This window comes from Sorex araneus, chromosome 1, assembly GCF_027595985.1.
Source record: "Sorex araneus isolate mSorAra2 chromosome 1, mSorAra2.pri, whole genome shotgun sequence".
Taxonomy (NCBI): Eukaryota; Metazoa; Chordata; class Mammalia; order Eulipotyphla; family Soricidae; genus Sorex; species Sorex araneus.
Window position 1 is genome coordinate 355,178,061 of NC_073302.1, and position 15,673 is coordinate 355,193,733.

Sequence of the window (15,673 nt, forward strand, 5' to 3'; positions counted from 1 at the left end):
TCAGGAGAAGTATCTCCCCTTCCTGCCCGGGAACGCCGGCGCGCTGCCGCACTGCGGGCTCACGTCCGCCGCCGACACGGGCTCCAGGCCGGCCCAGGGGTCTTCGAGCATCGAGGGCTTGAAGTAGCTCTCCGCGTCCCCGGACGTTCTCTTGTCCCGAGCACGGCCGGACGCGAACGGCGTGGACGTCCGCGGAGAGCCCTGGGGGAAGAGGACCAGCGGTCAGGCGCGGCGACAGCGACAAACGGGCGCCGCTGGGGGCTGCGTCTGCTCCCAAGTCCGCGTCCCGGGCGGACGCCGCGTCCCAAGGCCGCCGGCACCTCGGCCCTGGCGCTCGGGGCTACCACCCGGCCCTGGCCTCCCGCCAGCCCCGTCCCGCGGCTACCTGGCCGAGGGGCTGCTGCGGCCCGGGGGAGCCGGCCAGGCGCGGGGGCGGCCCGGGGGGCGGCGACCCGAAGCGGGTCCCGGGGAAGGCGCCGCGCCGGGCGCGGGGCCCGTAGGGCGGCGGCGTGTGCTGCGGGGACGCCTGGCGCGGCCCGCCCGGGGCCCCGCGGAAGCCGCCGCCGCCCCAGCCGCCCGCACCGGGGCCAGGGTACGGCGGGGTAGGGGGCCGAAAGCCCGGCCGGTGCATGGCGGCGACGAGGCGGAAGCGCGCGCTCTCCCGCCGGAAGTGCTCGCGGAGCCGCGCCCCGGAGGCCCCGCCCCGACGGCCCCGCCCCGCCCCGGAGGCCCCGCCCCGATGCCCCGGGCGGCCCCCCTGCGGCCGGCGCGAGCGTCGTCTCTGCACGCGGCCCCGACCGAGCGGCGCGATGTTGGCGACGCGCGTGAGGCTCGCGTCCCCGCGGCTCCCCGGCCGCCCGCACGCAGGTACCGACGCCTTCTCCGCCTTGCCCTGTGACGGCCCGTCAGGGCGGGAGGGAGGCCGGCCGCCTCGGCTCCCCGCCCGTCCCCCGCGGACCGTTTGGCCCGTCCCCGCCCGTGTCCGGGCCGCGCTGCCCAGGACGCTCCCCGCTCATCGGCCGCGGGGGCCGGCGAGCCGGGCCGCATTGCTCCCGAGTCCCCTCTGCGCCTCTCCGGGCGCGCGGAGTTGGCGAGGCTCTGCAGTGTCCCGTAGAGCCCCGTGGCCGCCCGCTCAGGACTGTTCTGTGCCTTACCTGCTGAGCCTGGTGCAGAACCGCGGTAGAAAGTATGTTCAGTTTAGGGCTCCTTCCCTTCTCTGCTTTGTTGATCACCAGAGTTCACACGCTTGGTTGTTGCTCTCACTTGAATATTTATTTATTTTTGGTTTTGAGGGCTGCTGCCTCAACAAGTGGTACTTAGGTGCTTAGTATGAAACTTGGATGCAGATCATAGCGTCTCCCTGATCTCTGCCCTTTAAGAAGCGAATGTTTGGAAGGGAGTTAAGTGGTGTGTTTAAATTCAAGTAGCAAGCCACGGGACCAGAATGCCGGGACCAGAATGCGGGACCAGAATGCGGGCTTCTGGAATCCAAGACACTTTCCCTTCCCACCCCTTCCCCCAGGGCATGCATTGACAAGCTTCCCCGCAGTATCTAAATAACGTCTAAATTTTTGGAAGTGGTATCGTGTAGCATTGTTTTATCTTTACTTAATTTAAATGCATTGAATTTTTATATATGAGATTAGACGCTTCCCTGATGATAGCCTGGGAATTGCAGTATGACCGCCCGAATTGATTGGTTTGAGTATTGAGAGGAGAAGGGAAAGAAATTCTATGTTGGGTTGTCTGAAGATAGGAAAATGAACTGGGATAATGGACATGACTATTTGAACTGTGCCGTAAATGAAGTTCAGATCACTTGGAAAGAAAAGGACTTTTTATTCCTGTGAGCATCTTTGGTGTGTTTTCAAAAACTATGATTGTAGCACTATTTACGGAGAGCCAGCATTAGAAAATGGGATCCGGAATAGAGCTGTATTTTCTTTCTTCTTTTTAATGTGTGAGTACTGCTTTTTACTCAGCCATTGATTATGCTGATTGAATTGGGCATGAGCGGCACATTAGTTTTTGTTTCAAATTTTTAAAATTGCATATCTGTGAGATAGACCATTACAGAATGGTTCATAATTGGGTTTCAATCATACAATGATCCAGCACCCATCCCTCCACCAGTGTACTTTTCCTTTCCCACCACCATCCTCCAACACCATACCCCTCACCCCCAGCCTATGGGAGGCACTTTGCTTTGTTGCTCTCTCTCCTTTTTCTTTTATGCATTATGGTTTGCAGTACAGGTGCCACAAGGTCATGGTGTCTGTTGAGGGCATTCGGTATTTTTATCGGGACTAAGGCTGGAGTAGCTTTTCAATTGGGTGGCTGCTTTGGGGTGTGGGTGTGACTGCCGAGTCTTCCGGAAGTACAGCGAGGTCGGGGGAGGTAACCCATCACGACCCTCGAGAAAGCCTGGAGATTTCGGTCACAAAACCTGCATACTAGAATTTTCAGCAGATTGTATTTTGGTGGAGTCAGGCGAGGGGTATGGTGGTGATTTTGGATTGTAGAAGCAAGTGGCTGCTGGGGGCTCTGCTTGGGCAGGCACAGGCCACCTGTCCCCCTCCGATTTACCACAGCCATGTACGGATCTGAGATTAACTTCTGCTTTTGATCTCTTTCATGATTTATTTATGGGTCTCTGAAATAAGGCCAATAAATGAACTTGTATAGCTGAGCCGGAGGTGGTTTGTGGGCCCGGCTCCTACATACCTTACTTTTGGCCATTTAATTTCTTGGTAAACTTGGCTCCACGTTGTTGGGGTCCGGCCAAAGGTACAGCGGTAGTTTTGGGGTATCAGGAAGCCTGAAGTCACCATCAGGCTGCTCATGCGCTTGCTCCACAGGTACAGGTTGACCTGCTGGCGGCACTGTAACCCTGGGAAGACACTCTTTTTTGGGGTGGCAGGGGGCACACCTGGCCCTGTTCAAGGTTTATTCCTGGCTCTGCACTCAGGAATCACTTCTGGTGGTGTCATATAGGTGCCAGCTATGGAACTTGGGTTTGCCACGCATAAGGCAAGGTCCTCCCCACTGTACTGTAGCTCCAGCCCCAAGACCCTCGGCATATCATCAAGGAGCTTAGTACTCAGGAGCTAGATGATGAGTACCGGTAAGAACCAGTGAGAACTGATTATTCTTAGTGGTTGTGTCTTAAACTTTTGACATTAATGTAAAAGATAGTACCCAGTCAAAGAAGTGGTAGGTGTAAATGTAAATGAGACCTTGTCTGTTTCTGCAAGACTGAGGATCTCTATTTAGGTTACTTAAGATTTTGGGGTGGAGGGGGGCCGGAGCGATAGCACAGCAGGTAGGGCGTTTGCCTTGCACACGGCCGACCCGGGTTCGATCCCCGGCATCCCATATGGTCTCCCAAGCACTGCCAGGAGTAATTACTGAGTGCGAAGCCAGGAGTAACCCCTGAGCATCTCTGGGTGTGACCCAAAAAAGCAAAAAAAAAAAAAAGGATTTTGGGGTGGAAAGAGGCTTCCCAAGTGGTGCTCAGGGGGGCTGGAGCAATAGCACAGCGGGTAGGGCATTTGCCTTGCACGTGGCCGACCCGGGTTCGATTCCCAGCATCCCATATGGTCCTCGGAGCACCGTCAGGAGTAATTCATGAGTGCATGAGCCAGGAGTAACCCCTGTGCATTGCGGGATGTGACCCAAAAAGCAAAAAACAAACAAACAAACCAAGGTGTGCTCAGGGAGTCTGGGGCACTCTGAGCAAGCAGTTCTGGTGCTGTGGGCTCAAACTGGGATCTGTCTCATATAGGGTAAACTCCCGGATCTCTGGTCCATTTGCTCATATTTTATTTCAAGTATGGTTTAAGGGGGATATCTTCTGAAGATTCCGCTTCTCCCCGTCCCTGCATATGCTGGGAGGAAAATACCAGTTAATAATATTAGGTAATCAATAGGGGTTCGGTCATACATGTGCCAGACCCAGGTTTGATGCTGGCACCGCATGGTCTTTTGAGCATTTATGGGTGTCGTCCTGCTGCCCCAGCACCACTGCGGTGGCCTTGGGTAATCTCCAACCCTGCAGGACCAGACTAGTACCAAGTCCTCAGGCCTTCAAATTGAACCTCTGGCCCAGTTGTCCAAGAATCACCAGGAGAGAATTATTCCTGGGCCTTCCAAGCACTGCTTGGGTAGCAGTCCAACCCCCCCACCAAAAAATTAGAGCAGCTGGACTGTGTTTGAAGAAATAGTTGGAGCCTCAGATCTTAGCTCATGGTTCCCCCTCTACCCCAAGGTTTCTGGGGCACCTCAAGGGCTTTCAGTACTTTCCAAAGGGAAAGCCAGTATTTTAGGTGGTGTCAGGTATTAATTTGTGCTGCAGATATAAAGTTAGTTTAGTCCTGCTACTGATTATCAAGAAGAGTCATTTATTTATTTACTTATTTTGCATGATCAGTATTTTCTAAGCCAAGAAAACGAGGACCTGGGGTAAAGGGTAATCTTTGGAGTTAAAAGATGACTGAATACCCAGAGAACTCCAGGGAATTATGTTTCACAGAGATTCCAAACTCAGAGACATTCTCAAGGCTGAGATTGCTTAACTAGGAGAAATTACATTCCAAAGCATAAGAGCCCAGGGCTCTTCCCCTTTCTTAAAGGGAAGTTTCCTTACCTCCCTTTGCCTTCCTTTGTCAGGGGAAGGTGTCACCTGGTCGGCTGACATACTAACTCCTAGAGTAGTAGTTTGGGGAACCTTTCCCGACAAGCCTGTTTTTGTGTAGGCCAAACCTACACTGGCTTGTATTACAATACCAGTGATATATTTGGTGTGGGGAAGATGCTGTTTCTTGGTATATGCATAATAACTTACTTCTCCTTTAGAAACCAAACGCTTATTTTCAGGCTGAAAATGAATAAAAAGAGTTAAGAACTTAAATTTTTTTTTAGATAAAATAGTTCTAGGGAAAGGTAAATATATTTAATAATTTCTTTTAAAAATCAATTTTATTTACTTTCTTTGAAGGATTTTACTGCAAATGACTCAGGGGAAGAATGTGTGAGGTGTGGTGGAGGTAGCAGAGGAGGGGGAGAGTGAGGTCCCTGGGTCCCAGATCCCAGAGGACTTCTTTCATTCTAAGGCTGGACCTCAGACCTCTCCTGACCACAAGCTCTCTCTATCACAGGTGGCTTCACCCAGCAAGGCCTACGAGTCAAAGCATCGGGAGCAGGCAGGCCCTGGCACCACGCCCTGAGCAGCTCATTCATCACTGGCAGGACTGCAGGCACTGATGCCCATCATGCAGGTATGTCCTTAAGGGCCAAGAAATGGTGTCCTAGGGTTGTGTGCAGGTACTACCCTACTCATCCATCCATCCCAAAGAGATACAGCTAAGAATATACCCTCTGATTTTCCAGGGAAATCAGCCTGGAAAATTTAAAAAAAAAAAAGTATTTTTGTTTAAGAATTGCTTCTTGTGACTTCCTAGGAAACCGTTCTCCAGAACATAAGGGAAGATTTGAGGCGAAGGGGCAGTACTAGCTGCTGGAGATCTTCCTCCACCAGGCTGTGGGTCTCCCCTCTGCAGCGCCCCCGAGTAATGCACCATTGGAAATACACTGAGAGCCTGCCCGCACTCAGTGCACTCACTCCTAAGGCCTCTTGCTGAGGAAAGCTTCCCACGTGCAGTAGATGTGGGCACTGGCTCCAGGTGGGTCTGGTGATTAGCACAGCCAGTGTGGATGGAGCTCTGGCAGGAGCTCTTGCCTAGGTGTCACAGAGAGAGGGGACACTTGCTACTGTGATCCTGCTGGTGGTGATGAGATCCGAGCAGTTTGGAAGCTCTCTTGGCACTTGTGAGTCTAGTGAAGCTTCTCCGGGTGGATGCATTTGTGGCAGAAGTGGTTGGAGCTTGGCAAGAAGCCCTCCACATTCAGAGCACTTGGAAGACTTCTCGGCAGTATGGATCCCCTGGGGTGTTTTATGGTGGGAGGGGGATTGAAGGTTTGGTCACACTGGACACATACAGGAATTCTGTCTGGCCTCGGGCCTTGAGTAAAAAATAGCACCCCAGACCCCCAGATCGAATTGAATCTATATAATGCTTTGGGGAGTATTGCCACTTTGACAATTTTAATTCTCCCAATCCATGAGCAGGGGCTGTGTTTCCATTTCCTCGTCTCCTCTTTTATTTTGTTTTGTAATTTTCTCTGTACAGGTCCTTTACCTTTTAGTTAAGCTGATTCCGAGGTACTTGATTTTCTGAGGCATGATTGTGAACGGACTTGCTTTTTTCATATCACTTTCTTCTCTCATTATTTGCATATTGGAAAGCCATGAACTTTTGGGTATTGATTTTATAGCCTGCAACTTTACTATAAAGTCTATTGTTTCTAGGAGTTTCTTGGTTCTCTAAATATAATATCATATCATCTGTGAATAGTGAGAGCTTGATTTCTTCCTTTCCTATCTGGATGTCCTTAATGTCTTTTTCTTGCCTAATCACTATCACAAGTAATTCCAGTAGTATATTGAACAGAAATGAGAGTGGGCATCCTTGTCTTGTCCCTTATCTTAGAGGGAAGGCCCTTAGCTTTTCCCCATTGAGGATAATGCTTGCTATAGGCTTGTGGTAGATGGCTTTGACTATATTGAGGAAGTTTCCTTCTATACCCATTTTGGTGAGAGTTTTCATCATAAACTCTTGTTTATGGATCTTGTCAAATGCTTTCTCTGCATCTATTGATAAGATCATATGGTTTTTATCTTTTCTTTTGTTGATATGGTGGATTATGTTGATTGACTTCTGAATGTTGAACCATCCTTGCTTCCCTGGGATGAATCCCACTTGGTCGTGGTGTATGATCTTTTTGGCCAGTTGTTGTATTCTATTTGCTGATATTTTGTCGAGGATATTCACATCCATGTTCATCAGAGATATCGGTCTATAGTTTTCTTTTTTTGTGGTGTCTCTGTTTGCTTTTGGTATCAGGGTAATATGTGCCTCATAGAAACTGTTTGGGAGTGTTTCTGTTTCTCGATTTCTTGGAAAAGCTAGAAAACAATTGGCAATAGATCCTCTTTAAATGTTTGGAAGATTTCACTAGTGAATCCATCTGGACCTGGACTTTTGTTTCTGGGGAGACTTTTGATTACAGTTTCAATTTTCTTGATGGTAATGGGTCTATTCAGGTATTCCAAATCATCTTGGTTCAGCCTTGGGAGGTTATAGGAATCCAGGAATGTATCCATTTCTTCTTGTTTCATGGCATACAGGCTTTCGAAGTAGTCTCTGATGATCTTTTGAATTTCTTTGGTTTCTGTTGTGATGTCCCCCCTCTTTCATTTCTGATTTGGTTTATTAGAGTTCTCTCTCTCTCTTTCTTTGTGAGTCTTGCTAGTTGTTTATCAATCCTATTTATTTTCTCAAAGAACCAGCTCTTAGATTCATTGATCTTTCGGATTGTTTTTTGGGTTTCCATGTCATTGATTTCTGCTCTAAGTTTTATTATTTCTTTCCTTCTGCCTGGTTTGGGCTCCTTTTGTTGGTCCTTTTCTAAGATCTTGAGCTATGAGGTCAGGTTTTTTATGTGGGCCCTTACTTGCTTCTGAGATATGCTTGCAGAGCTATACATTTTCCTCTTAACACGGCTTTAGCTGCATCCCACATGTTCTGGTAGCTCGTGTCTTCATTCTCATTAGTTTCCAGGTACCTTTTGATTTCTTCCTTGATTTACTCCCTGGCCCACTCATTGTTCAACATTGTGTTGTTTAATTTCCAGGTGTATGATTTGGTCCTCTGCGTCTGTGCATGATTAACTTCTATCTTTAGTGTATCATGGTCTGAGAAGATAGTTGATACAATTTCTATCTTCCTGATTCTATGGAGGTATGATTTGTGGCCCAGCACATGATCTATTTTGGGGAATATTCTGAGTGCACTGAAAAAGAATGTGTATTCTTTTTTATGGGGATGTAAAGCTCTGTATAGATCTATTAGCCCTTTCTCTTCTATTTCTTCTTTCAAGGCCAGTGTTTCCTTGCTGAGTTTTGATTTTTGTTGATCTATCCAGAGGTGATAAGGTGGTGTTGAAGTCTCCACAGTATTATTGTGTTGCTAGCAATGTCCTCCCTAAAATCTGTTAGTAGTTGTTTTAAGTATTTCATTGATCCCTCATTAGGTGCATATACGTTTAGGAGTGTGAGTTCTTCCTGCTGTACATATCCCTTGATTAGTAAAAAATGGCCTTTGCTGTCCCTTTTAATCTTTTTCAACCTGAAATCAATGTTATCCAATACTAGGGTTTGAGAGAGTTGTTTGCTTGAAGCATTGTTTTCCACCTTTTGACTTTGAGTCTGTGTTTGCTCTGACCATTCAGATGTGTTTCTTGTAGGCAGCAGAATGCTGGGTTCAGTTTCCAAATCCATTTTGCCACTCTTTGTCTCTTGATGGGTGCATTTAGACCATTGACGTTGAGAGAGATTATTATCCTGGAGTTTTGTACTATATTTCTGTAGGGGTTTCTTGTGCTTGTAGGGATTTTTTCTTACAGGAGCCCCTTTAGTCCTTCTTTAAGTTTGGTTTTGAGTCTATGAAGTTCCTGAGCTGTTGTTTATCTATGAAGTTGTGTATGGTTCTTTTGAGTTTGAGTGAGAGCATATCTGGATAGAGTATTCTCGGTGAGACGTTCATTTCATTGAGTTTTTTCACTATATCTCACCATTGTCTTCTGGCTTGGAGGGTTTCCTCTGATAAGTCGGCTGTGAATCTAAGGGGTGCTCCTTTGTAGTGATTTCTTTTTTTGACCTTGCTGCTTGCGTACTGTGTCCCTATCCATGGCATCCATCATTCTGACTATGATATATCTTGGAGTCTTTTTATTAGGGTCTCTTCTAGCTGGCACCCTTTGGGTTCCTAGGATCTGAACATCTGCATTATCCAGCTCTGGGAACTTTTCAGCAATGATTTCTTTAACTGTGGCTTTCTCATTAGGGTTGCCTCCCCGTCCTTCTGGAACTTCGATGATTCTAATGTTATTCCTTTTGGAATCATCCCCTAGGTCTCTGATTTGCCCAAGAGCTATTTTGAGGTCTTTTCCCATTGTTTGTTGTAGCCTGTGGGCTTTCTGCTGCTTATCTTCAAGCTCACTGATTCTATCTTCAGCTTGTAGCCATTCTTCTGTTGAGGGCACTCACTGTGTTTTTTATTTTGTCTACCAAGACTTTTATTCATGACATTTCTTTTTTTTTTTTTTTTTTGGTTTTTGGGTCACACCTGGTGATGCACAGGGGTTACTCCTGGCTCTTCACTCAGGAATTACCCCTGGCGGTGCTCAGGGGACCATATGGGATGCTGGGATTCGAACCCGGGTTGGCCGCGTGCAAGGCAAACGCCCTACCCGCTGTGCTATCGCTCCAGCCCCCTATTCATGACATTTCTGAATGTAGCTTTTCTATTTCTGCTCTCATTTCTTCCCGTATTTTCTTTGCTGACTGCTCCACTGTTTCTTTCTTTTTTTTTTTTTTTTTGCTTTTTGGGTCCCACCCAGCGATGCTCAGGGGTTACTCCTGGCTTTGCACTCAGGAATTACTCCTGGCGGTGCTTGGGGGACCATATGGGATGCCGAGGATCGAACCCGGGTCGGCCACGTGCAAGGCAAACGCCCTACCCGCTGTGCTATCGCTCCGGCCCCTCCACTGTTTCTTTAAGTTTGGTGAACATTCTCAGCATTTCTTCTCTGAATTTTTTATCAGAGAGATCATATTTGTGGGTAACCCCTGCTGAGGCTTCTGGACTCTTTTCTTCATCCTCTCCTCGCTGTGGGGATTTGTGCTATTTCTTCATGTTGTCACGGTTGTATAGAGGTGGGACCTTCCAATTCATTAGTGCTGTTCTCTCTTTGTGAGATTTCTGGCGAAGGCTCAGAGGATGTGTTCTTTTACATTGGGCTTATATGTCTTCTTGTGCTCATTGGTATTTTGGTGTAATTGGAAAGGATTTGTGCTCATCGATATTTTGGTGCAATTGGAGTGGGCTAGTGGCCTATTTGCTTTTTGTGTTTGAGGTAGCCGGGGAGTTCTCTACAGACTTAGGTAATGGGGATTTTTTTTATGTCTGTCAACTGTGCTAAGAGAGGGGAAAATAACTTTTTTTTTTTTTTGGCGTGAGTGACTGCCACCCCCAGAGACCACACCCCCAGCAGCAGAGGCCATGCGCACCACCACAGGCCACACCCCTCTTGACCCCATATGAGGAGTGGGGGCACACCTGGATGAAGAAGCAGGAAGCACGGGGTCTGTGGAGGTGGCTGGGAGCCAGGGTCCCTGCCTGCTGGACACTGGGTTGAGATCGGGTCCTGGGGTCACGTGGGTGGCTTAGGAAGGGGGGGTGCTGGGGTGCCTGGTGAGGGGCCCGGGGCACCTGGATGAAGAAGTAGGAAGTGCAGGGCAGCTGGGATCTGGGGGTCCCTGTCCGCTGCACGCTGGGTTGAGATCAGGCCCTGGGCTCACATGGGCGCCTCAATATTCTTACTGCATAAGGAATCCATCAAAATTACAAGAAAAATATACCTGTGGAAATACAGGCCAACAAGAGATAATTTATAAGAGAAGAAATGAGAAAGATAATAATGTTTAATTTCAGAAGTTGTGAAATAAACATTAAAATGATAATGTCATATAAAATTTTATATTTATTTATTTATTTATTTTTAATTAAAATTTTATTGAATCACCTTGTGGAGGGTTACATAGTTCTCAGGATTATGTCAGTTATACAATACTCAAACACCCTTCCCTTCACCCGTGCCCATATTCCATCACCAACCACCCCATTATACCTCCCGCCCCCTCCAGCCTCCCGTCCCCCCAGTCCCCGCCCTTGTAAGTGATAAGTTTCACTTCGTTTACGCTTTATCTTGGTTACAGTCCATGTTTCAACACATAACTCACTATTGTTGCTAGGGTTTCCCCCCAAAAAAGAAAAGACAGTCCCACTGTCAAGGAAGCATTTGATGGCTCTCCATTGCTGAGAATGTAGAGATGTTAAGTCCTGCTGTTTGTTACATAACTTTTCTATTTTTTCCCCCCCTCGTCCCGCGCCACTGAGTTCACGCCTGTTTAGTAATCACCACGCTGCCTGACAAAGGGAAAACAAACCAAAAAAGATGGTTATTTCCCGTCATCAGCCGGCGTGGGGCTCTGGCTTAGTTGATAGTCTGGTAGAATGTCTGCAAGCAGTTTCTGGAACCAAAAGTAATATGCTGGTATCGGCCCCGGCTCGAGATTCCACCAGCGTCCCGCTGTTCCAAGTACATAATAATTTATTCCCTTGTATCCCATTCCCATGCCACCAGGTCCGTGTCAGCTTAATGGACATCATACTATGGTTAACGCCACGCTGCGTTTCTTCCCGAGAAAGAAGGATATTTCTTCTCAGCCGGCGTGGGGATATGGCTTAGTTCAGTCTATAGAGATGGCTACCACTTTGGTAGCCTTCAATATTTCAGCAAAAGACTTACTATTCTTGTTAGGATTTCCCACCAAAGTCCGACCCATTAAAAAGGAACCATTTCATATTGGTGATGATTAAATGACAATAGGTTGCGCAGCCATGGCAGTGGCCTCGCGGCTTTGAATTTCTGCATAAAGTCCAGGGAAAGTACAGCCAGAAATTACATGTCGCTACAAACTTTAACCCTATTATGGTCCCCCCAAAGTCCAACCCATTACAAAGGAACCATTTCATATTGCCGATGATTAGATGACATTAGGCTGCCGCGGCCTCGCGGTTTTGGGTTTCTATATAAAGTCCAGGGAAAATTCTGCCTAAAATTCTATCGCTACAATCTTTTACCCTTCAACAAAAAACTCAGTACTATTGTTTGGAGTTTCCCCCCAACGGTAAGCCCTGCCAAAAAGGAACATTTACACGTTGCTGACAATCAAACAATCAAAACATATTAGGTCGCGCGGCTGCTAACGCAGCTGCGCGGTTTTGGATTTCTATATGAAGTCCAGGGAAAATTCTTTTGGTAGTTGCATCACTCGCTGGCAGCGCCTGGGCCAGTAGCTCCGAGCACACAGTTTGGAGGCATTTTGGGGGCGCCTCTCGTGTCCAAAGTGGTTCAGTTGCCTCCGGGGTCGATCTCGCGCGGGGCCGGAAAGGAGCGTCCCCACATGGCTCTGTGCTTCTGTCATATAAAATTTTAATTCAAAATTTGCAGCACTGAAAATTTCCTCAAGGCTAGAGATCATATTTAGGCTTATGGAAGAAGATTAATATCACTTTTTTGTTGTTGTCTCTGGCATTAATACTGCCTTTTTGCTGAACAATTTGATAATTGATACAGGAAGTTTGTTTGTCTTTGTTTTGGGGCTATATGTGGCTGTGGTCAGAACTTATTCCTGGCTCTGTGCTCAGGGATCACTCTCTTAATTGCTCTGAAGACCATATGTAGTGTGTGGATGCTCTTACAAGGCAAGTGCCTTGTCTGGTCTCCATAGACAGTGGTGCTGGGTTTGAATACCTGTCTTCACCTACATAGCCATGCCTTGACCCAGCCATAAATGCTCTTGTAAACCCATGTTCACACTGTTGTATGTTTCTGTGAATTAAATCCTATCAGTGGGGGGAATTGATCAAATGATGTTAGTGGGGAATATGACCTCAATTGCTTTACCCTGATCCAACATTCATAATTTTACTAGAAAATGTTAAATTGCTCTACTAAAAGATTGTTGCCCTGTGATGCAACAGTGCCCATTTCACCACATTTTGTTTGACTGGCTGAGGAGAAAAAGATCCTTTTAAAAATGATCATGGTAATTCTTTTCTTGAGGAGAGGAGTCTATTTGGGCCATTCCTGGATGTGCTCAGGGTTGACTCCTGACTCTGCTCAGGAATCACTCCTGGCAGGCTTTGGGGGCCATATGTGGTGCCAGGAATCAAATCAGGGTCAGCCGCATGCAAGACAAGTGCCATACCTGATGTACTCTCACTCTGTCTGACCCAGTAATTTAAAGTTTTATTATAAATGTTTTTATCTTTTCCGTCTGTCATTTCTCATTTTTAGCTTTGTAATATCTTTATTTAATAATGTGGAAGTACTGCTATTTATTGCTTTGTGATATCTTTAACTGGAGTTTTAAGTTTTAAGTTCATATAGCTACAGCTTACCAACTTTGATGATGTTTTTTTAAATGACGTTTTGATAGAGAAGAGCTTTGCTTAACCTAAAGTATCTCATTATCTGGTCATAAATGGCTTAATTTAAATTTTATTCACAAAGTCTTTAACACTATTACAAACATGTTACCTAAGATGTAACAGTAATGATAATGATCATTATCTCTATAATAATAATGATGATAGTATTGGGGCTGGGAGACAGTCTAGTGGTTGGGGCTCATGCTTGCATGTCCCAGTCTTGGTGTAATTGCTGGTGCTACCTTGAGGGGTCAACCAGAAAGTTGCTTGACTACAGTATCTTTCTCCATACCTTTCATCTTACTATTACCTGCTCAGCCATTCATTATCCATCTTGACTGACTACATTTTCAATAGGTGCTGCTGGCAGTATAATCTGTTAGTCTGAAATACAGAGTCCTGACAGGCTCCTCTTAGAGTTGAAATTCTTTGAAACATAGGTTCGACCAAATGCCAGTATTTTATAGTTGTTCAATTAAATTAGAAAAAGGAGTATCATCTGTCTCTAACACACATCCTATTGTGGTCTGCCTTCTTAAAAAGAGATAATAAGGCATCCACTGGTTAAAAGCACAAGCAGGCCTTTGGAAGGAATATTTTTATTTTTCTATTTTTCTAAGCAGTAGTTAGACTAGGGGCTGGAGCAATAGCACAGCGGTTGGGTGTTTACCTTTCATAAGGCCGACCCGAGTTTAATTCCTCCACCCCTCTTGGAGAGCCCGGCAAGGTACCGAGAGTATCGAGCCCGCGTGGCAGAGCCTGGCAAGCTACCCGTGCATATTGGATATGCCAAAAACAGTAACAATAGGTCTCTCAATGAGAGACGTTACTGGTGCCCACTCGAACAAATTGATGAGCAATGGGATGATAGTGATACAGTGATACAGTTAGACTAGGAGGCTATAGTGATCTTTAGAAATTTCAATTTTTATAGACGGACCTAATTGGATCTGGATTAGAGCAAGCTGTGTGTTATAAATAAAATAAAATTACTGTGAAGAAAAGGGACCAGAGAGATGGTACAGCAGGTAGGGCCTTTGCCTTGCATGCACTGAACCAGTGGTTGATCATGGTATCACATAGGGTCCGCTGCTGAGCCAGGAGTAAGCCCTGAGCACTGCTGGGTGTGGCCCAGAAGCCAAAATCCAAATCCAAACACTTGATCAGTAATAGAGATTACTTAAAACAATATGAGAAATTATGTATTCTGCCTCCTGGAAAATAGTAATCATAGTCTACAAATATCTTTTTGTGTTTTGGCAGGTGTTCACAAAATGAAGCCATTGGATGGTGTAAAAATTCTTGATTTAACCAGGTTTGTATTAGTTCATTTATGGGTTGGTATTAGAGTTTTTCCTTTTACTCAAAAAATTATTTAGTTTCAGATTATAAAAGGGTATGTATATGCTTATTATTGAAAATTTGCAAAGAATTCCTACCTGTAATTCTATGGTTTAAGAGAAGATGACTGTAGTATTTATTTCTAAGATAAATACATAGCACTGTCTTTCACTGTAGCACTGTTGTCCAGTTGTTCATCGATTTGCTCAAGCGGGCACCAATAACGTCTCCATTGTGAGACTTGTTGTTATTGTTTTTGGCATATCCAATATGGCACAAGTAGCTTGCCAGGCTTTGCCGTGTGAATATATATATATATATATATATACATATATATGTATATGTATATATGTATCATCCCATTGTTCGTCGGTTTACTCTAGGGTGCACCAGTAATGTCTCTATTACTGGGCTATTACTCAGCCCTGAGATTTTAGCAGCCTCTCCTTACTTGTCTTTCCCAACAATTGGAGGCTCTTTCAGGGTCAGGGGAATGAGACCTATCGTTACTGTTTATGGCATATTGAATATGCCACGGGTAGCTTGCCAGGCTCTGCTATGTGGGCGGGATATTCTTGGTTGCTTGCCAGGCTCTCCGAGAGGTATGTATATATCTTTTACTGTATTTGAGATATGTATATCTATATATAGATATACATATAGACATATGTAAAATATATATATATATATATTTTTTTTTTGGGGGGGGTCACACCTGGCGATGCACAGGGGTTACTCCTGGCTCATGCACTCAGGAATTACTCCTGGCGGTGCTTGGGGGACTATATGGGATGCTGGGAATCGAACCCGGGTCAGCTGCATGCAAGACAAATGCCCTACCCACTGTGTTATTTGCTTCAGCCCCTAAATATATAATTTTAAAAATAATCTGAGCTATATTATAATTAGTTCACCCAAATCTTAAATATAATGCTCTGAATATCTTTCCAGATCACTGAAAATTCAACAAAAATATAAGTTGATATTTCATTATTCACTTATGATGTAATTACCTAATCATCTGCAAATGTATCACTCTCTTAAATTTGGCTTCTTTGGGACTGGAAATATTGTAGGGCATTTGCCTTGCACATGGCCGACCTGGGTTTGATCCCCGATATCCCATTGCCAGGTCCCTCTAGCACTGCTAGGAG

The 15,673-nt window shown here is 45.9% G+C and overlaps 2 protein-coding genes across 2 annotated transcripts in view; one reads left to right on the top strand and one right to left on the bottom strand.

Annotated features, from left to right (window-relative positions):
- On the bottom strand, positions 1-631 carry MPLKIP (M-phase specific PLK1 interacting protein). Its single transcript, XM_055128582.1, has 2 exons — positions 386-631; positions 1-201 (listed from the first exon to the last, which is right to left on the bottom strand). The coding sequence occupies exons 1-2, from the start codon at positions 629-631 to the stop codon at positions 1-3; spliced, it is 447 nt and encodes a 148-aa protein (XP_054984557.1).
- SUGCT (succinyl-CoA:glutarate-CoA transferase) overlaps positions 495-15,673 on the top strand; it is a 977,794-nt gene continuing 962,615 nt past the window's right edge. The window contains exons 1-3 of the mRNA XM_055144204.1: positions 495-867; positions 5,157-5,276; positions 14,442-14,493. Coding sequence (XP_055000179.1) covers positions 630-867; positions 5,157-5,276; positions 14,442-14,493 — 410 coding nt within the window. The 5' untranslated portion in view covers positions 495-629. The remainder of the gene's footprint in view (positions 868-5,156; positions 5,277-14,441; positions 14,494-15,673) is intronic.